Source organism: Trichosurus vulpecula, chromosome 9 (genome assembly GCF_011100635.1).
Source record: "Trichosurus vulpecula isolate mTriVul1 chromosome 9, mTriVul1.pri, whole genome shotgun sequence".
In the NCBI taxonomy this organism is placed as follows: domain Eukaryota; kingdom Metazoa; phylum Chordata; class Mammalia; order Diprotodontia; family Phalangeridae; genus Trichosurus; species Trichosurus vulpecula.
This window is the reverse complement of record NC_050581.1, coordinates 119,383,085-119,403,382: the sequence shown is the minus strand read 5'-3', so window position 1 is coordinate 119,403,382 and position 20,298 is coordinate 119,383,085. Positions and strand designations below refer to the sequence as shown.

Genomic DNA, 20,298 nt, shown 5'->3' with positions numbered 1-20,298 from the left:
TCACTCAGCCCTGACCATAATCTGTCCCCAGTTCTCCAGTATACCCAGGGAGCTCACAGTTTCAGTGCCCGGATAGAGGAACAGTCCCAGGCCATGCCCACAGGGATCTCACAGTTTGGCTGAGGACCTACTATGCACAGGAAACCAAAGGATAACTGCACAGGGGAGGCTTTAATGTGGGAGTCCTAACCCTTTTGTGTGTCGTGGACTCTATGGGCAGTATCTGGTGAAGCCTATGGATTCCTCAGAATCATGTTTTTAAAAGGTGTAAAATAAAATACACAAGCTTACCAAAAAACCCCATTATGTTGAAATATTTATGAAAAATTAATAAAAATAAGTTCACAGATCCCAGGTTAAAAACTGCTGCTCTGCGGGCTGTATGAGATAGAGGAGGAAGAGAAAACTGTAGGCTGGGGCAGCCAGAAAGGGATAAAATGAGACCTGATTGGTTTTTCTTACAGGCCTTCAGCCCTTAGGATGAATGCTTTCCCCCCACTTCATTGGGATCTAGAAACCTAGGGGAGAAGGGGGAGCTTATTCTTCCCAACACACGTACATATATACATGTGCTGGGTCTGTGTCTGTTACAGTTCCACCCCAAATCCGGACCCACGAGGGGCAGCACGAAGCTGACATTATGCGGCTCTAACTTCTACAGCCATTTCGAGGGTCTGAACTCAGAGGGTCCTCAGAAAGTCACTGTGGGCCAGAGCCCCTGCAAGGTGCTGCCCACAACTACCTCCTACCTGAGGTATGTGCACGTGCCCCTTCTGTCCTGGCCTGCTAGGGACCTGTTCTCCTTTGTCTCTACTCATCCCTTCTACCCCTTCCTACCCGGCATATCACCCAGGTGGGAGCCAGGGAACTCAGGTTCTTGTTCCAGTACAGCCTCTTGTTTGACTTGGATATATCTCATAGCTTCTCTAGGCCTTAGTTTTCCCCATTTGTAAAATGGGAATAGTAATCCCTGTCCTCCTTCCCTCTCAGTTGTTTATGAGGACCCGAGGAGGGATGGGAGGGTACTCTGTAAGCTGCACCAGTTCGAGGGCATGATATGTGATAACAATTCAGAGTTCAGCAAGCATTTACTGATCACCTGCTACGTTCCAGGCCATGTGCCTTGACGTAAATAAGGCTGAATTGGTAGTTTTTTCTTTCCACTTAAACCTACACCTCATCTCAGCTTTCCTGTTTCTGTTCCTGGCACCACCATCCATCCAATCGTCCAAGGCTTTGAAGCTCAGAGCCATCTTGGACTCCTCTCTTCCCCACCCTATCCACATCCAATCAGCCCGAGAGTCCCGTTTCTCAGCTCCATAACATCTCTCCCATTCATCCTCCTTTCACCAGCTCCGCCTTGGCTCAGGCTTTCCTTATCTGCCCCATGGACTACTGTAACAAGCCCCTAAGGGGTCTCCCTGCCCATATTCTCTCCCCTCTCTGATCCGTCCTTCGAAACTGCCAGCATCATCATCTTCCTATGCCCAAGTCTGAGCGTGTCGCTGCTACTTCAGTAGGCTTTCTTTCAATAACTCCCTATTGTCTGCAGGACATAAAACAGACCCCTTACCTTGGCATCGATGGGCTTCAGCCTACCTTTTTCAACCTTATTTCACTCTATGGTATGGACAAATTGGACTACTGGCTATTCCCCAGTCTTGGGGTATCCTCTTCCCCACCTCTATGCATTTGCAAAGGCCCAGAACACTCTCTTCATTTCAGTCTGTTGAGACTCTTCTCTTTCTCAAAGGTCTAGCTCAAGTCACTCCCTGCATGTATCCTTCCCTGATTCACCCCCTCCTCCAGCTAGAAGCGATCAATCCCTCCATAATCTGTTACCCTTCTCTATAATACATCACCTGCGCACTTATGTTTTAAATCATATAGCAGTTGTCCGCATATTTGTCTTATTCTCCAACTAGATTGTAGTCTCCCTGGGGGCAGGTACTCTTCTATTTTTGTATTTCTAACACAAGGCCTTACACTTGGTAGGCATCTAATAAAAATTTGCCTTCCAGGAGTCATGGTCAAGTAGACACGTAAAGGTACTATACAAAGCACTATGATTAGGTCTGTAAGAGAGATGGGAGTACAGTGTTAGAGCTAGCAAAGGCAGAAGGGACAGGGGTAGAGAAGGGAAATCCCCCCTGAGAGAGGTGGCATTTGAGCCAGGTCTTGAGGATGGATATTATCTCCAAAAGCAGAGATAATTCTAGGGAAAAGGGGAACCAAACATTTATTTTTGTTGTTCAGTCATGTTCAACCCTTCGTGATACCATTTTGGTTTTCTTGGCAAAGATACCGGAGTGGCTTGCTATTTCTTTCTTCAGCTCATTTTACAGATGAGGAAACTGAGGCAAACAGGGTTAAGTGATTTGCCCAGGGTCACACAGCTAATTTCTGAGGCCAGATTTGAACTCAGGAAGATGGCCTGACTTCTGGTCAAATACTCTATCCACTTTATCACCTAGCTGCCCAAGGACTTATCAAGCGCCTACATGTGTCGGGCACTGTGCTAGGTGTTTTATGCTTATTATCTCAATAGGGTAGAGGGTCGGAGATTCCAGGCACGGGCAAAAGTTGAAGTATAATCTCATCTTCTGCAAGAAGCATTTCCTGATCCTCTTTAACATTAGCTGCCTCCCTCTGTTGATCATCTGCAATTTATCCTGCATATGTCTTGTTTGTACATAGTTATTTATATGCTTTATCCCCCATTAGACTGTGAGTTCCTCAAAAGCAGGAACTATTTTTTTGCCTTTCTTTGTATTCTTAATTTTTCTTAGTTTTCTATTCTTAATTTTATTCTTAGTTTTTCTGCAACATGCCCAGAACATAGTAGGTGCCTAATAAATGCTTGTTGACTTGTTGGCTACAGAGTGTCATGGGCGGGTAAACTGCACGTTGAGAGAGTTTGAAATTTGGGGAGAGGGAAGGTTTCAGACATAAGACTTCACCTGTCCTGATGTTTTCCCTGGACCTCCTAAGCTCCAAGAAGGACTATGTGGAACAGCTAGAGTGTTTGCTGGAGGCTTCCAGTTCCCAGGCTCCTGGTCCTGCCAATGTCACCCTCACCATCCCCGGGATAGCTTCCAAATTTCAGTTTCTACTGAATGGGTCTTCTGTCCTGAGTGGCTTCTTCTTTGTGGTAAGTCAGTTTTGCTACTATCCTGGGTGAAAATGGGGAGGTAATGGGTGTGCTGGGAAACTGACCCTAAGTACTGGGCGTTGAGTTGCTGATGGGGTGTGTTCTCTGGGCTTTTCTCCTGTGTCCCTGAGTAGGAGCCAGTGGTGACATCCATTTTGCCCTTGTTTGGCCCTTGGGCTGGTGGCACTGAGCTCACCATCACAGGACAAAACCTGAACGTGGGGTCTAGTCGTCTGGTGTTGATTAACGGAACTGAGTGCCGCTTTGAAAAGTGAGTACTGCATTGGCACTGAAGGATGGTGGCTGGGAATGGTTGGAGGATACTTGTTACTATAATATATTCTTTTTCTCTGGAGCAAGCAGTCAATCAGTGAGCATTTATTAAGCGCCTCCAGTGTGTTTAAGTGCTGGGGATACAAAGACAAACACGAACCTTTCTTTGATCTAAGGAACTTGCATTCTATCTGAAGACTGAGCAAGATAATGTGTCCATACACATGCATTTACAAATTTACATACAAAGTCAGTGGCATTTACATTGAGCTTTGCATGGAATCTAAGACTCAGAAGGTAGGAGAGAGTATAGCCTGTGAAAAGGCAAAGAAACAGGATCAAATAGGATGTTGGAGGAAAAGCAACAAAGCCAGTTGGACTGCACCTAGAGTGTGTGAAGGGAAGTAATGTATAAGAAGACTGGAGAGATAGTTTGGAACCAGGGGGCAAAGGGCTTCAAATGCCCCACAGAGGAGTTTTCATTTGCTTCTAGAAGTACCAGGGAGCACCAGAGCTCCTTGGGTAAGGAAGTGACAGTCAGACCTATGTTTTAGCAATATCACTGTAGAAGCTGTATGGGTTGGAGAGTTAAGAGGCTGGAGGCAAGGAGACCAATTCGGAGGCAGTAAAGGTCTGAACTGGGGTTGTGGCTATGGAGAGAATGGGATAACAATAATAATAGCTTACATTTATATAGTGCTTACTATGTGCAGGGCACTATGCTAGATACTTTACAATTATGATCTCATCCGATTCTCACAACAACCCTGGGAGATAGGTTCTATTATTATCACCACTTTACAGGTGAGGAAACTGAGGCAAACAGAGGTTAAGTGATTTGCCCACACAACCAATAAGTCAAATCTGAGGTCAAATTTGAACTCAGGGCTTCCTGACCCCAAGCCTAGTGCTCTATCCTCTCCGACAGCTAGCTGGATGAAAGAGATGTTTTGGAGGACAAAACTTGATTTCATTTGTGGGATGAAGGAGAGTGAAGAGCTGAGCATGACACTGAGGCTGCTAATGTGAAGGACTAGATGGTGAGACCCTGGACAGAAATAGAGCAGTTCAGAAAAGGGCTGAATTTGCGGGGAAAGATGATGAGTTCTAGCTTAGAAATAGTGAGTTGGAAGTGTCTACAGGACATTTAGTTTAAAAAGTTGAATAGGTAGTTTAAGCACAAGGCAAGACGTCACCTATAACTTCATTGGTCCTCTTTGAAAATCCAGAACAAACAGCATTTATATAGCCTTTTAAAGTTTGTAAAACACTTTGCTGATGTTACCTCGTTTTATCCTCACAACAGCATTATGAAGCTTGTGCTATTACTATCTATGCTTTAAAGATGAGGAAAGTTAGGCTGAGAATTATTAAATGTCACTTGCCCAGGGCCACATGGCTAATGAGAGTATTCAAACTCAAGTCTTCCTAATTTCAAGTCCAGTGCTCTCTCTGATACCACCTAGTATCTATCTATCTATCTATCTCTCTATCCATCCTTTAGGATTAGATTAGTTTCCAATAAATTTTTAATCTCTGCTTCCAAAGCCCTTTATTGAATGTTATTTTTTACTGTGTTATGGTCCAAGAAGGGTGCATTTAATATTTCTGCTTTTCTGCATTTGTTTGTGAGGTTTTCATGTTCAAATACATGGCTAGTTTTTGTGATGGTGCCAAGTACAGCTGAGAAAAAGATATATTCCTTCCTACTCCCATTTAGTTTTCTCCAGAGGTCTATCACGTCTAACTTTTCTAAAATTCCATTCATCCTCTTAACTTCTTTCTGATTTATTTTGTGGTTAGATTTCTCTAGTCCTAATATATATGTATATCATAGACAGATGTAGATAAATAATCTATATCTATCTATGTGATAGATATAAATAGATAATCTATATCTATATGATAGTTATAGATAGATAATCTATATCTATCTATCTATCCATCTATCTATGACTTCAGGAAAATGTAACCACTCCATATAAGTATTTGAAGGGCTATCATATAGTAATGATAATAGCCAACATTTATACAGAGCTAACTATGTGCCGGGCACTGTGCTAAGTACTTTACAATTGTTATCTCATTTTATCTTTATAACACCCCTGGGAGGGAGGTGATATTATTATCCTCATTTTACAGAAGAGGAAGCAGAGGTGAAATGACTGGCCCAGAGTCACACAGTAAATATCTGAGGCTGGATTTGAACTCAGGCCTTCTGACTCTAGGCCTAGCACTTTACCAACTGCAACACCTAGCTGTAGGCTTAGAGTTCTGCTTGGCTTCAGGGGGCAGAATTAGGAGCAGTGGGTACAGGGAGGCAGACTTTGTTTCAGTGTAAAGAAAAGCTTCCTAACAATGAAAGCTGTCCACTCAAGGTAGCAAGTTAGTTTTTGAGCATAGGCTGGATGACTGCTTGTTGGGAATGTTGTAGAGGCTCCTGTTCAGTTATGGGTTGGACCAGATTTACTCAGGCCCTTTGCAGCTCAGGAATACTGTGGCTCTTTAACCCTGTTAGGCAAGTGGGAGAGTCAGACAAGACACAGAGGAGATGGTGATGGTGGCTGAGTAGAGACTTCAAGAGGGATCCACCCTGGAGCAGGAAAAGGTCCTCAGGGAGAATGAGGAGGGAAGGAGCTGGGTCAGGATGGGCAACCTGACTGCAACTCCTCCCCTCTGCTCCCCTCCTTCCCCAGCTCTTGAATCTTTTCCTTTTCTCTTATCTCCCCCCAGAATGGATGAACAGAGGCTTCTGTGTGTTACGCCACCAGGAGGGGCCCAGGGCAATGTTTCCATCAGCTTGTCCATTGGGGGTGCTGAGATCCCTACCCCTTGGTTCTTCCAATATCGGAATAACCCCCAGATCTTCAGCATCTCCCCCAATTGCAGCTATCCGTGAGTCCCCATTTTTCCCTTTGTCTCCTCTACCTCCCTTTTCTCCCCTCCTCCCCCAAATGAGAATCTGGGCTCCCAGTTCCCAAAGGGATACTGGGAACTGATCGATAACTCCTGAGTCTAGGCTCTTGCTTCCCTGTGGGGCATGTCTTCCCAGGGCCCCACAATCCTTTGAGTAGGCCCTTTTTCTCTCCTTGACTTGGGCATTCTTGGGTTCAGTTGGTTCCACCTATCCTTCCCAGGGGATACTGCTCTTCAGAGTATTCATATGGAAGGTGGGAGGGCAAAAAATAAAGTTTCCTTTTCTGACCTTCCTCAGTGGTTCCCATATTACTATCCGGGGCCAGCATCTGGATGCCATTTGGAGGATGACTACCACCTTCGAGGATGGGCACAGAGAAGGGGAGAACCTGGTGAGCAGGCCTCTAGTACTTTCCTCCGAGATCTTTTCCTCTCCTTCCTTTCCACTTTAGCATGTGCAAACCATGCTGGCCCTCAATCCCCATCCTAGGTACTGAGAAGAAATATTGCCAAGGCTATTCCCCAGAGGTGGTCAGGTGGAGGGTAGGTGCCCCCCTACCTCTCCAGGGGCAGAGACTTCCCTCATATATTGGGTCCAGAGCTAGCTTTTTGACCAGCCCATGAGCCTCTCTATTCTTGGCCCTCAGGAATGCAACAGTACGACTCTCTCCACTGAACGTGTGTGTCTGGCTCCTGCTTATATTAATCCGTCAGGCCTAGGGCATGTGCAGGGCAACTTGAGCATCGGTGGGGATGGCTCCATCCTCTACTTCAACCCCAACTTCCCATTCTACTCCAAGCCCCAGCCCCATCCTCGGCAGGGTCCTCTGAAGATTGAGCAGGGTGCTGTGGAAGTAAAGGTTTGTATGGGGGCTGGGGAATTGAAGCAGTTGAGGGTTGAGTTCCTGGACCCTTGAGTCGTCTTCTTCTTCTTGTTTGTCCTTTGTTCTCAAAGCGGGCCATGACATCTGGAAGGAGATGTCATGACTTGCAAGTGAATTGGATTTAAATAAAGGAGGGCTATGCAAAGTCACCAGCCTCATTCTCTCCTCCAGAGCCATCTGGGTCCAGTGGCCAGATATACATCAAGATGACTAGAGATGGCCCTGGATGCAGTGGGAGACCTTGGCCTTTTTAAGTTAAGGTTTTTCCCAGGTCTCAGTTTATCTGAGGCAACACTCATTCAGTGATTAAGGCTAGAAAAAAAATGAGGCAAAGAATGGTCTCCTGTATATAGTAAAAAAAAATCAACCTAGGAGGTAAAGACCCTCAGGGAGAGCCCTGGCCTACTGGGAATGGGAAGCCATTGGCAGAAATGAAAGAAGGAACCAGAGGTGGCTTTGGGTAGAGGCAAATGGTTGTGGAGAAAAGGGGCCTGGTTGGAGGAGAGGGAGGGTAGAAAACATATATTCTCATATTCACAAGGGGATGGGATTTCCTGCAGTTTTCTGGACTGAGCGCTGTGGCCTCCTGCATGGATGTGAACATGACTGTGGGTGGCCAGAGCTGTCGGGCCAACCTGAAGAATAACCCTGTGATCTGCTATGTTCCTCCCAACCTGTCCATCCCCCATCGTGGAGTTCCCCTGAAGGTAGGGAGCTTTCTGGGCACCTGGGCTGAGGACTGGGACTCTGGGGTCTCGGCCACAGTCCCATTGTCTCTCTGAACCTCAGATTCCCAGTCCAAGGGTAGACTGGAGAGCTGTTTTCTAGGGACGTGGAGAGAACAATTGAGGCCTGAGTCTTTGAATACTGGGCTTCTAAACCCTGGACTCACCTCTACCAGCTCAGGTCCTCTACAGCCTGGGAGGGGACGGTTTTGATCAGTAGCCCCAACAATGGGATCACAGCAAGACTTGCGCAGCATCATCAGGACATGGGGAAGACACACTGGGCAAGCGTCATGGAGGCTTAAGCCCCACCCCCCAGACCCCTGCCCTCACCCCCCTGCCCCAATAACATAAGTTGAAATCTCACCTAACAGATTCCAGGAAACCAGCGATAGAGTCCAAGTTACCAGTGGGCTAGAGATGGTTGGATGGTAAAGATGGCTCAAAGTAGGGCCTGTGTGAGGGCGAGACCACTGGGGAATGGGAAGTGTTATGGGGGCTTAGCAGGCTCGGTTCACAGCCCAGGCAGTCTGAGCTGGGTCTGGTTGATCCCTAGATCTGCATTAATGGGCAATGTTGGCACATCGCGGACGTGATACAAAGCTCCCAGTTCCCACATGTCTTCATCGTTGTGTTCTTAATCATCCTCATCGCGCTGGTGGTCTGCTTCCTGTCCTTGCTGCTTTTCAGGTTGTGGAGGAAGAAGATTAAGAGTCAGGGTGAGTCTCTCTGTCCATTCATCTTCCCTTCCCTCTATTCATCCCCCTCCCCCCAATCTGGGAGACTGAACAGGTCTTGGGTGGCATCATCCCTACTGGTGCTCATGGGCCCCGATGAAATGATGGTTTTAACTGGCTGACCTCCCTACTTTTGTGGCTCCGACATGGGGCTAGGTTGAGATTAGGTGGCAAAGGACAGAACTTAGAAGGATAGAAATAAAAGAGGTAGATTTTGCCTCAGTGTGAGGAAAAACATCCCAATAATTAGAGGCAGCTAGGTGGTGGGGCACTGGATGATAGAGTACTGGTCCTGGACTCAGGAAGCCCTGAGTTCAAACATGGCCTCAGACACTTACTAGCTGTATGACTCTGAACAAGTCACTCTTTGCCTCAGTTTCCTCATTTGTAAAATGGTGATTATAAAAGCACCTACCTTGCAGGGTTGTTATGAGGATCAAATGAGATCATATTTGTAAAAAATGCTTAGTACAGTGTGTAGAACATAGTAGGCACTTAATAATGCTTGTTCCCTCCCAAAGAGGAATAAGTTGTCTCAGGAGGTGGTGAGTGCAGGTCTCCAACCATTTGTTAGGCACAGCATTAAAGAGATTCCTGCTTAGGTGCAGGTCAGACCAGGCACCTTTGAGGTGAGATCCCTTTTAGCTGTTAGATTGAGTCTGAAGGTATAGATCTCTAGTCTGGCCCTGTTACATTCCCCATCTCCCTCTCTCCCCAGTCTAGAAGTAAAAGTTCATGAAAGCCCCAGATTTGGGAGTCAGAAAAACTGCATTTTAGTCCTGTCTTTGCCACTGACTCCAGGTAAATGTGGACAAGTCACCTCCCCTTCTGGGACTTAGTTGCCTCATCTCTAAAATGAGAAGGTTGAATTGTGTGATCTCCAAAGTCTCTCGCAGCTCAGATATTTTGTTTGGTTCTACGTTAAGTTCCCTCCCAGATCTGACATTCTATATTTTGGGTTCTAAGGCCCCTCCCAGGTCTGACAGTCTATGTTCTGCATTCTAAGATCCCAGCCAGCTCTGGGGCCTGTTATTCTAAGTCTATGCTCTTGGGACCAGAATCTAACAATGGAAAATTATAATTCATGATAGCACCCATTATGCTTTTCATGATGACTCAGAAAACTTGCATGTCTATTATCAATCAATCAAAAAATTATTAAGTATCTACCGAGTGCAGAGTGAATCTCTCCCCACTCGAATCCATCCTCCACACAGCTGCCAAAGTGATTTTCTTAAAATGCAGGTCTGACTATGTCACCCTCCCCCCACCCCCCCAGCCCCCCACCCTGCCACTCAATAAATTCCAATGGCTCCCTATTACCACTAGCATAAAACATAATAAGCTCCTTTGTTTGGCACTTTAGAGGTCTTTCCTACCTGGCTCCTTCTTTCCTTTCCAGTTTTCTTACACCTCTGCTCACTTGTGCTAAGGTCCATTCATACCGACTTACTTGCTGATCCAATGCCTGAGCCTCATGCCTGGAATGTTCTCCCTCCTCACTTCCAGTTCTTAGAATCCCTGGCTTCCTTCAGGACTCAGCCCAAAAGCCACCATATGCAGGTGGCCATTCCCCACCCCTCCCTATCTCCAGTTACTAGTGCCTGCCCCTCATAGGCTGCCTTCCACCTATTTTGTGTATGTCTTGTGTGTGACTCTTTATACACACATTGTCTTTCCCTTTAGAATGTAAACTCATTGAGGGCAGGGACTACTTTTTGCTTTTTCTTTGAATCCCTAGTGCTTAGCAGTGCCTGGCACATAGTAAGTGTTTAATAAATACTTGTCGATTGACTAGTTGGAGGATATATATATATATATATATATATATATATATATGTATATAGGTAAGACATGATTGTTTGGGAGCTCATGGAGGTTACAGTCTAGATAGGGGACAAGAAAGACGTATACAAAGAAAACTTTGATACATGAGATTTCGTGACATCTGGGGCAAGTAAGCCCCTCCTCCACTGTTCCCAGGGGCATATGCATAAGGAGGAATCAACATTGGATATGAGAATGGACACCTGTCCTCATGGAGAACAGTAGTTAGACAGCTAGGGTACAACATCTCCATCATCCATGCCTCCTGTATAGAACCTTAAAGGATGATAAAAGACACTTCTAGTAAAAAGCACCAAAGACTGGAGCAAGAGTGGGTCTTGAGCCCAACATCTGTGGTGGCAGGTCTGGAGAAGCTCAATTTCAGAGACTACCCAATACCTGGAGAGTAGAAGGATTATCTGAGGAAGAAACCCAACAAGAAGGCCAGAGTGTTTTCATTGTATGAATGAAATGTAGCATATGCACAGGGGACCCTGTTCACCACCCACCTCCTTAACTCCCCTTTTTGAAAGCAATTCTAGAAAATCTCTTTCTTGGGGATGAAGGACCCTAGGAACCACTTGGAAGAAAGGCATCGTCTAAAGGCCCCGCAGTCCATATCTCTCCCTAAGCTTGTGGTACAGAAGATTTGACCATGGCCAAGTAACCAGAAGGGTAGAAGGAGGGAGAGGGGATTCATCCCAGACTGCCTGGCACATTTTGGAAATTGCTGGGATGAGAAAAGTGACATAGACTTGGAAACTTAATTTATGTACCCTGCAAGCCTCTTATGTCCCACACTAATGCCAGCCTAGATAACCTGGGGGGGCAGTTTTGTACCAGAAAATCAATGATCACTCGAAGCCAATTGCATTTGCCAATAAAAGTCTCATGGACAGGGAGAGCTGTTCTCCCATCCACAAATTAATGTGATTGGCCTTGAAGAGGGTTGTCTCTAAAATGTTTTGGGACTATGTGTACAGAGATAATTTCAGATAAGAACAGAAAACAACTTGTTGACCTATATTCTGACAAGTGCTCATTTGGATGACACCAACCAGCTGTGGCCCCAGCCATTTCTGAGTTTGGTGTGTATCATTTGACAGGAAGAACCAATGTGAATGTAGATACTCCATCCCATGAATCCCCATGTATCAGAAACAACAATTATCTGGATGGTGGGGAGTGACGTTGATCTGTGATGAGAGGAAACAGGATCCTAACAGATGGAAGCAGGGCAAAGAACCAGAGACTTCCTCTGGAGAGTGTATCGTTGGTGGAAGCAAAGTTTATAGCTTTGGGCCAGGCCTTCTCACTCAATATGAAATGAATGACTGCTGGTAAGCCCAGCTAAAAGAAAATGAGTTTTTGAGCAATGGTGACCCTCAGGAATCAGAGCTAGCACCTATGAAGGTACATGCTTGTTATAGAAGTGGTAGCTGTTGAAGCTCTACCATGAGGTTACATGTCAAATGATAAGCAATCTTACAAAAGATGTTGTGTGACATTGGGCAAATCGCTTCACCTCCCTTGGCCCCAATTTCCTCAACTGTAAAATGAAGAAGTTGGACTAGATGACCTCTGAAGCCCCTTCTAGCTAAGATCTCTGATAGTATGTGAGAAGGGAATTAGCCCTATCCAAGCTATGAAAGTCTCCCTGGGTGACTTTGGGCACCCCAAGCCAAGAGGATCTCTGAGTCTGGCACAAAATGGTTCTGTGGGCTCCAAAAAGGTAGTAGAAATATACAAGAAGTATGGAGCCTGTGTACATGAAGCATTGAAAAGAAAGTATGACTAGGATGTGAGCTGCTTACCTGGAGAATAGAAGCAAGCACTGGCTTGTGAAGCCAGGTCTGGTTTCTCATCTCTGGAAGGGGCCCAAGATAACATTCAACACAGTTCATTTCAATGGTAACTGTGTCCTAGCAGTGACAGGCTGATCACCCTGGTGGATGCAGGCATAGCTACCCAACCAGCAGCCGATGTGGCTTCCGTTGTGACCAAAGTGGGATGGGGGAAGTCTATCTCAGTGTATTCCTTCTCTGCCAAGATATATTTCCATCAGAATTGAGATTCTGAGAGTATGTTACTCAAAGATATGCTTAGCCTGGAAGAAATGAAGAAATCTAGAATTATGTTATGGCATCCATCCCCTAGGGGTTCTCAACCTGAGCATTTTAATTGTACCCTGCTGAATCTGATATGGCCACGGAGGTGTCAGTGGACTCAGCATGTGGCTTTTCTAATGCATGTCTGCAATGTCACCAGGAAAGATGCCAAAGGCTTTATTCCATACACCTGGATGTGTAGGGGAGCGCCAACTGCTGGGATCTGTACTTTGGAGTCTCTGAGGATGGGAAAGGTAGAGAGACTAATGACCAGTGACTCACTTGATTGAGTGACCAACTGACAGAGAGAGAGGCCTATTGTCTAGCCATGGTCTCAGCTCAGAAGAGCCAGGAGGGGAACAAACAATAATATAAGTCCTGGGTTTACTGGCAAGGGATCAGATTCTGGCTATAAAATCTTTTTTGTGTCCCAGGAAAACATGAAATAGCAGAGTAGTAAAGAGCCACCCCCTAAAAAGTTGACTTAGATAGTTTGCTTGTCTATAAAATCTCCCCAGAGAATGACTGGGGCCCTTTGAAGATGATCCATCCCAACCTCCAGTTGCCTAGACTCCCTCTTGGCCAGTAAAGGGATCCAAATATGGAAGGGACATAAGAGATCATCTAAGTTCAACTTTCCTGTACAGAGGAAGAAACCAAGGCCCAAAGAGGCACAGGTGCTAATTAGCAGAGCTAGGGTTTGAACCCCAGTCCTTTGACTCCAAATCTCCTGCTTTCTTCACCACTGTCACACTGTCTCCTGATTGCTAATGAGTTCTCGGGATTTGACTCACATGTTCTTGATTGACAACTAAGTAGTTCCTTCCTTTTCCCCTTTTAGAGAAAGAGGAAAAAAAGAACAGGCCTCATGATCATTTTGTGCTTATCTGTTGGAGAAAAAAATTCCTTAATCAATGTAACCCTCGGTTCATTAAAAGACTGCCCCTTTCCCTCACTGTCAGAGAAGGTGGATAATCTGGTTTTTTTTTTGCATATGGGTATACTGAGGCCCAGAGAGACATGACTTGCTTAAGGTTGTTCATGGAATTTGTGATCTAGCCTCTTGCCTCCCAGTGACCCCTCTGGGGTGAAAAGCCCTGCACCACTGGTTGGGGGTAGGGGTGTGCTGTGATTAGTACAGTTCTGAGTAGGGTTGTTGTTCTCACAGAAATCTCTATTCACGTAGACCCACTAGGGTCTCTGGACAGGAATCATGGAGCTATCTCCCTGCCCCTACTCCGATCAGGCTCTGATTACAGGAACAGCATTGGTAAGAAAGTAATAACAAAGGATGTATTGGAAGGAGGCCTGTTCCCTCAGCCCCTCAATATTTCCCTTCCTCTTCACTTCTCTGCAGCCCTCAGACCCACAGTAGGATCTGGCCATTTTGAGGTTGCATCACCCACAGGCAACAGCAGTGCTTCTGGGGTTCCCCTCCTTAGGGTAAAGTCCATCTGTGTGGGGGAACTGAGTTCGGAGCTCCTGGCTGAGGTGAAGGATGTCCTCATCCCCCCGGAGCGGATCCTCACACATGATGACCAAGTCATTGGCAAAGGTGTGGCCTGGCAAGGATAGGGTCTGGTCAGGGTAGGGATAGGGGCTTGAGCTAGGGGAATGAGATGGGATGGGATGGGGTAGGATAAGGTTTACCTCCCTCCCCCAGCATCTCCTTAAGAATGGTGACCAAGTCAACAGCAATGGTGAGGGCTGGCAAAGACCATCTTATGGGTGGAGGTCCAGCCAAGGGCTCAAGGTTGGGGAATGGAAATGTTGGACTTTTTGGGTGGGGGTGGCATGAGAACTTAGGGCAGGGGGGTAGGGTTGGGCCTCAGGGCCTAGAGGAATGGGATGGGGCTAAAGTCAGGTCCATTCTGGTACCTGGGTACATCAGGAATGTCATTCCTGATATCCTTGAGAAGCTTTTCTCCTGGCCTCTGTCTATCCCAACCTTACTAGGAGTCCTTCTCTTCTCCATCCCCAGGCCACTTTGGAATTGTCTATCATGGGGAATACATTGACTCTTCCCAGAATCGAATCCACTGTGCCATCAAATCACTGAATCGTGAGTATGCTCAGAGTGGGGTGTGTGTGTGTGTGTCCCCAATTGAGAGGTGCTTGGGTCAACCCTGTCTGGGATCCCTTGGGCTTTGCAGTCAGGTCTTTACTTGGTTCCCTCGGGGAGAGGAATGTAAGGGGAGGGGAAGACTATTAGGGGAGGAGGAAGAGACCGTGTCGTCTCCTCTTGCTGTGCAGGGGAAGAAGCTCTGGACTTGGAGTCATGCTGCCTGGGTCACCTTGGGCAAATCTCTACCCCTCTCAGGGCCTTGGTTTCCCTCTCTGTAAATGGGCATAGTAATAATACCCAGTCTCCAGGGTCTGCGACACTCTAATCCTTTACATCTGTGAGAAAATAGAGCAGAATTGTGCTTCCCCCGAGATGCTTGTTTTGCGGGGGGCCTGGTCCTCTCCAGCCTCTCTTGGTGGAGAGCCTCCCTGACCAGGGCCCCAGCTGGACTGAGAGCCTGAGTGTTCTGCAGGCATCACAGAGATGGAGGAGGTAGAAGAGTTCCTGAGGGAGGGCCTGCTCATGCGTAGCTTCTGTCACCCTCATGTCCTGTCCCTCATTGGCATCCTGCTGCCCCCGGAGGGGCTCCCCAGAGTGGTGCTGCCCTACATGAAACACGGGGACCTGCGCCACTTCATCCGTTCCCCACAGAGGGTAAGTGACCTCTTGACCACCACCAGCCTTCCTTCTAAAATGATTGCTGTGGTTCCCCCAGTCAGCCCTGGATTCTGTGACCTCTAAGGTTTAGGCCTCAGCCTCCATCCACCTGAGGCCATGAGGGCCATGCCCCGCCGCCCAGCCAGAGCCCAGGTTCTTTCCTTCCAAGGCCCTAGGGAAAAGCCTACAGCTCTGCCCTAGGGTCCTTTTCTGACCTGATACAGGACCTCAACTGTAACCTACAGCCTCCCCTACTTGCTCAAGGTCTCCAATCCATGCCACAGGCCTTTGGGGTCTTCCCCCACCCAACCTCCCCATGCTCTGCCCTTCGAGGGTCTGTTTCTCCTTAAACTTCCCCCTACAGTCATCCTGCAGGCCAGGCCATCTCCAGGAGGCAGGGCAAAAGGCAAGTCTCTCTGACCATCTTAGGAGAACCTGGCCCTAGCAGTATACCCTTCTACCCAGTGACTGCTGTGATGTCTTTTCAGAAGCCCACAGTGAAGGATCTCATTGGCTTCGGGTTGCAGGTGGCCCGAGGCATGGCCTACCTGGCTGAGAAGAAATTTGTTCACAGGGACCTTGCAGCTCGGAATTGCATGTGAGGAGCCAGGTTGGGGAAGTACCAAGAGAGGGAAAGGGACAACCACGCCAAGGCAGGGGCAGGACTTGAGTCAGGGATTCTTAATGTGGTGCCAAGGAAAACTTGCTGGATTACAGCTCCCATCCCAGCAATAACTTGATGTGAGATCTTAGGAAAATCTCCTCTCTGGCTCCTATATGTAGAACCAGGAGTAAGGTGGGACTAGACAGGGTCCCTTTTAATCTCCAAGAAGATTTGCTGATATAAGGGATTAAACCCCGGGCTTGAAATCAGCAGACCTGGCTCTGCTATGTATTCACTGTGTGACCTTGGTCAAGTCACATCCCTCCTCTAAATCTTGATTCTTCTAACTGTAAAATGGAGAGTTGAACTAAGTTACCTCCCAAGTTATGTGGTTCCATTCCAAGGGCTGACCAGGCAAGCCATGATGGGGGAGGGAGAGAGGGCAGCCCCGTCCCTGTACTAAAATGCTAGAGGCCCCTGTCACCTATCTCCCCAGGCTGGATGAGACATTTACAGTAAAGGTGGCTGACTTTGGCCTAGCCCGGGACATCCTAGACAAGGAATACTACAGTATCAGAAGGCACCGTCACGCCCGGCTTCCAGTCAAATGGATGGCCCTGGAGAGTTTGCAGACGTACAAATTCACTACCAAATCAGATGTGGTAAGAAGTGGGGTAAACTGCTTCACCTCTCAGCCTGGTACGAATCCCACCTGTTTGGCTTTGAGCAAGTAGCCTTTCCCCCTCCTTCCTCAGTTTCTTCACCTGTAAAATGAAGGGTTTAGACTTGGATGGGCCCTGAGATCTCTTTCTCTACATCTGTGGTCCTCCCAGATCCATCTACCTCAACCGAGGGGACACACTGTTGAGTCTTATTCCTCTTTGCTCATCATTGGCAGTGTGATCTTGGGCAAGTTACTAGATCTGCCCCGCCCCGCTCCCCACCCCACTCTGGCCTTCATCGTCTCTTTTATAAAATGACTAGATGATCCCTGAGGTCCTTTCCAGCTCTAAATCCTTTGCTCGATTTTGGCACTGACTGTCACCTCATAGTGGCTAAGCTAAAAATGGTGATGGTCGCATCTGTAACCTGAGCAGGCACTACCTTTGCATCGTTAAGAGCGCTTTCTTCCCAGCAGCCTCGTGTGCTCTAGGTGGGAGGTACGGATGATGGTACCCTGATTTTATAGCTGAGGCTCAGAGAAGTACACTGATGTTCAAGGTCACACAAGCAGAGTCAGGGTGATAATACTTGGTCCCTCGGTGCTTGGCAAACACCACAGTGCTCTAAAATGAGTCATTATCATTATGGATATGAATATTATACAATTGCCACAGACAGTCCTCAAGGTGACTCACCTCCTCCCTTCTTCCTCCCCCATGGGCAGATAGTCAGGGATTGAGTCTAGAACCTACAAAGCACCCGATACTGCTATCACTCTTAGGCCTTGGTTTCCCCTCTCTGTCAAGTGGTGGGTGTTTCACTGTCAGGGATCTGGGTGGAGGAGGAGAAGCAAAGGCTTCAGTAGGATAATTTTGGGGGATGGAGTTTGAGAATCCAGGGGGAAGAGAGGAAGAAATGTAGAGAGCCATTGAAAGGTTATAAGGCCTGCCATAAGCCTGGGGGACACCCCATCTATAGCCAGGGAGATCCTATGGGGAGTTGGGAGGACCCCTCTCGGCCTACAGAGTCAGAGAACAGCTGAAGTGGCTATTCGTTGACTCTCCTAATGCTCTGTCCTCTTCATCCCCAGTGGTCCTTTGGGGTCCTACTTTGGGAGCTGCTGACTCGAGGGGCATCCCCGTATCCGAACATCGACCCCTTTGACATTGCCCATTTTCTGGCACAGGGCCGACGTCTACCACAGCCCGAGTACTGCCCCAATGCCCTGTGAGTACCAGGAGGGCACTAGGGATATGGGGCACAGTCCACTCGAGGGAAGAGGGGACGGGGCTGACGCTACTGGGCTGGGAGTCAGGATGCCCAGGTCCCTAGGTTTCAGTCTCCTGCTTTGTAAAATATGAGGGTTGGACTAGAAAAAGGCCCTTTCAGCCCTAAATTTGAGGCCCCCCTAGATGACTCTAACGCTCTTCTTTGGAGTTGGACATTTATAGATCAGAGCCAGAAGGGCCTTTGGGGACCACCGAGTCACCTCATTTTATAGAAGGGGAAATGAGGCCCAGAAGAAATCCTTGCTCAAGGTCATACAGCCTGATTGATAGAATCGGGATTCAAAACGAGGCTTCATGTCATAGAGTGGGAAGATAGACCCCTAGGCCGGGAGATGAGATACTTGGAATTTACACCCGGCTCTGCCCAAACTTAATATGACCTTGAGAGATTCTTTCCCTATCTTGTGGTCTGTTTTCCCCTTTGTAAAATGAAGGGGTGTTCAGTAAGTCTTACTTGGGTTGGGGCCTGGGCTCATGGAGAAGGCGCAGTTGTCAAGATGAGGTAGGGGACTTTGACTGGGGTGGGTGGGCCATTCTCCTTCCTCCTCTGAGGGTGTCTGTCCCTGCCAGGTATAAAGTGATGCTCCAATGCTGGAATTCCGTCTCCACAGAGCGGCCAACTTTTGGGGTGCTGGTGAGGGAGGTGGAGTGTGTCTCAGCCTCCCTACGGGGGGAACATTATGTCAACCTGCACAGTGGCTACGTGAACCTGGAGTGTGGCCCCGTCCTGCCCCCCTGCCCCAGCTCTGAAGATGAGCTGGACCAGAGTGAGGAGGAAGAAGAAGAACCTGAGGACTCAGAGAAGAAGGCTGAGGCAAAGGAGGCCCACAAGCGAAGCGGGGGTCCTCGGCCTCTCTCAGCACCTCCCCTCGCTTTCCACACACTGGAGAGCTCTTCATGACAGCTGCTGTTGGGAAGGATGCCATCCAAGTCAGGACAAGGACTTCCCCCAAGGGAGGGGACAGCCTGGATCTGGGTGCCTTGGAACCCAGAGTGGGCAGCTCAGGGAAACTTGAGTGAAGAGAGAGCAGGGCCTACAGATGGAGCCTCTGGCCTGGCCCATGGCTGGCTCTCTGACTCAGAGCTCCTTGGCTCTCAGTGCTCAGGGAGAAAAGCAAACAAAACATTTCAAGGACCTTCGTGACTGCTGTCTGTGTTCAGGAGCCCTGGCCCAGCTCCTCGTTTATAATCCTGGTTGTTAAGGGACAGGGAAGGTTATCCATCCCCTCCTTCCCTCTGAGGAAAGAATGAGGATGTGACCTTTTTTCAAGTAGTATGAAAACTCGGGGTAAACGACAGGCCCTATGTCTCCCTTCCTGTCTCTGATGGGAAGAGGGGGCATGAGTGGCAAGCAGAAAGTGGTCCCTTGTTTGTAACCACCACCTCGTTTCTTTTGAGACCCCTTTATGTGTCCAGCCAACCTGGGGAAGGGCTGGCCCTAGAGGGTGCTTGAGGGTCCTCCTTGGGCCCAAATAGCTCCTGTCACTGCTGCCAGAATTTCCACCATTATAGTTTTATTAAATTAAGCAATGCCCTCCCTTGGCCTTTCTTTGAAAATACAGATTGTTCAGGAGTCCCACTTTCTGTAAGAATAATCCTTCCCTAGTCCTCCTTAATCTGAGCGTCTTCCCTCTGAGACTGTCCCCGATTAATCCTGTCTCTTATCTTGTTGTATATATTTGTCTGCATGTTGTCTCTGTCATTAAATTATGAGTTCCTTAAGAGCCTGGACTGGTTTTAGTTTCTTCTTTGTTTGTTTGTTTGGCTTTTTTGCCTTTCTTTGCATCTGGTAATTCCACTCCACGCGTCCTCTCATTCACTTGGCTGCTTCTTAGAATGAAGCAGGTCAGGAGCTGCCTTTTTCCCCAACAAGAGAGATGTGGGCAACAGGAAGAGAAGGGAGACTGGGAGGAGGCTAGAAATAACACTGGCCCGTGTCAGAAGACCTGGGTTCAAGTCTTTGGCTCTGCCTCTTGTGTGACCTTGAACAAACCCCTCCTCTGGGTCTTGTTTTCTTCCTCTGGGAAGTCAGGATGCAGACTAGAGAATCTCTGAAGTCACCACATTTACCTTTGACATTCAGTGTTCTCGGTGCCCCTCCCATTCTGACATTTTGGGATTCTGGATCTTAGGCCCATAGGGTACTGACTATCGGCCCTCTTCCCCGGGCTAAATCTGGGTGTTAGCCTGTGGCTCCTCAGCCTGGACACCATCCCCCAGTTCTGTCCACACAGAGGCTCCGCTGAGTTGGGGGGGAAGGGAGACTGAGAATCTGTAGGGAGGGGGGCCTGGGAGAGGAAGGAGGAGGGTGAGGGTGAGCCATCCATTGTAACCAAGGCATTCAGACTTCTATTTATACCAGCCTCAAGGCCATCAGCACAGCAGGCCAGGCGGGGACT

At 47.8% G+C, this 20,298-nt stretch overlaps 1 protein-coding gene across 4 annotated transcripts in view; it reads left to right on the top strand.

Annotated features, from left to right (window-relative positions):
* The window catches only part of MST1R (macrophage stimulating 1 receptor), a 29,928-nt gene extending 10,315 nt beyond the window's left edge, over window positions 1–19,613 (top strand). The window contains exons 5-20 of one of the 4 annotated variants that reach the window (XM_036739500.1): window positions 594–754; window positions 2,992–3,151; window positions 3,286–3,422; window positions 6,158–6,319; window positions 6,639–6,732; window positions 6,988–7,200; window positions 7,785–7,931; window positions 8,506–8,668; window positions 13,808–13,891; window positions 13,979–14,176; window positions 14,603–14,683; window positions 15,159–15,340; window positions 15,832–15,941; window positions 16,444–16,609; window positions 17,701–17,837; window positions 18,470–19,613. In XM_036739500.1, coding sequence (XP_036595395.1) covers window positions 594–754; window positions 2,992–3,151; window positions 3,286–3,422; window positions 6,158–6,319; window positions 6,639–6,732; window positions 6,988–7,200; window positions 7,785–7,931; window positions 8,506–8,668; window positions 13,808–13,891; window positions 13,979–14,176; window positions 14,603–14,683; window positions 15,159–15,340; window positions 15,832–15,941; window positions 16,444–16,609; window positions 17,701–17,837; window positions 18,470–18,800 — 2,526 coding nt within the window. In that variant the 3' untranslated portion in view covers window positions 18,801–19,613. Of the gene's footprint in view, window positions 1–593; window positions 755–2,991; window positions 3,152–3,285; window positions 3,423–6,157; window positions 6,320–6,638; window positions 6,733–6,987; window positions 7,201–7,784; window positions 7,932–8,505; window positions 8,669–13,789; window positions 13,892–13,978; window positions 14,177–14,602; window positions 14,684–15,158; window positions 15,341–15,831; window positions 15,942–16,443; window positions 16,610–17,700; window positions 17,838–18,469 lie in introns of all 4 variants that reach the window. The other 3 variants (XM_036739499.1, XM_036739503.1, XM_036739502.1) reach the window with 3 other exon arrangements.
* The last annotated feature ends 685 nt before the right edge of the window (window positions 19,614–20,298 follow it).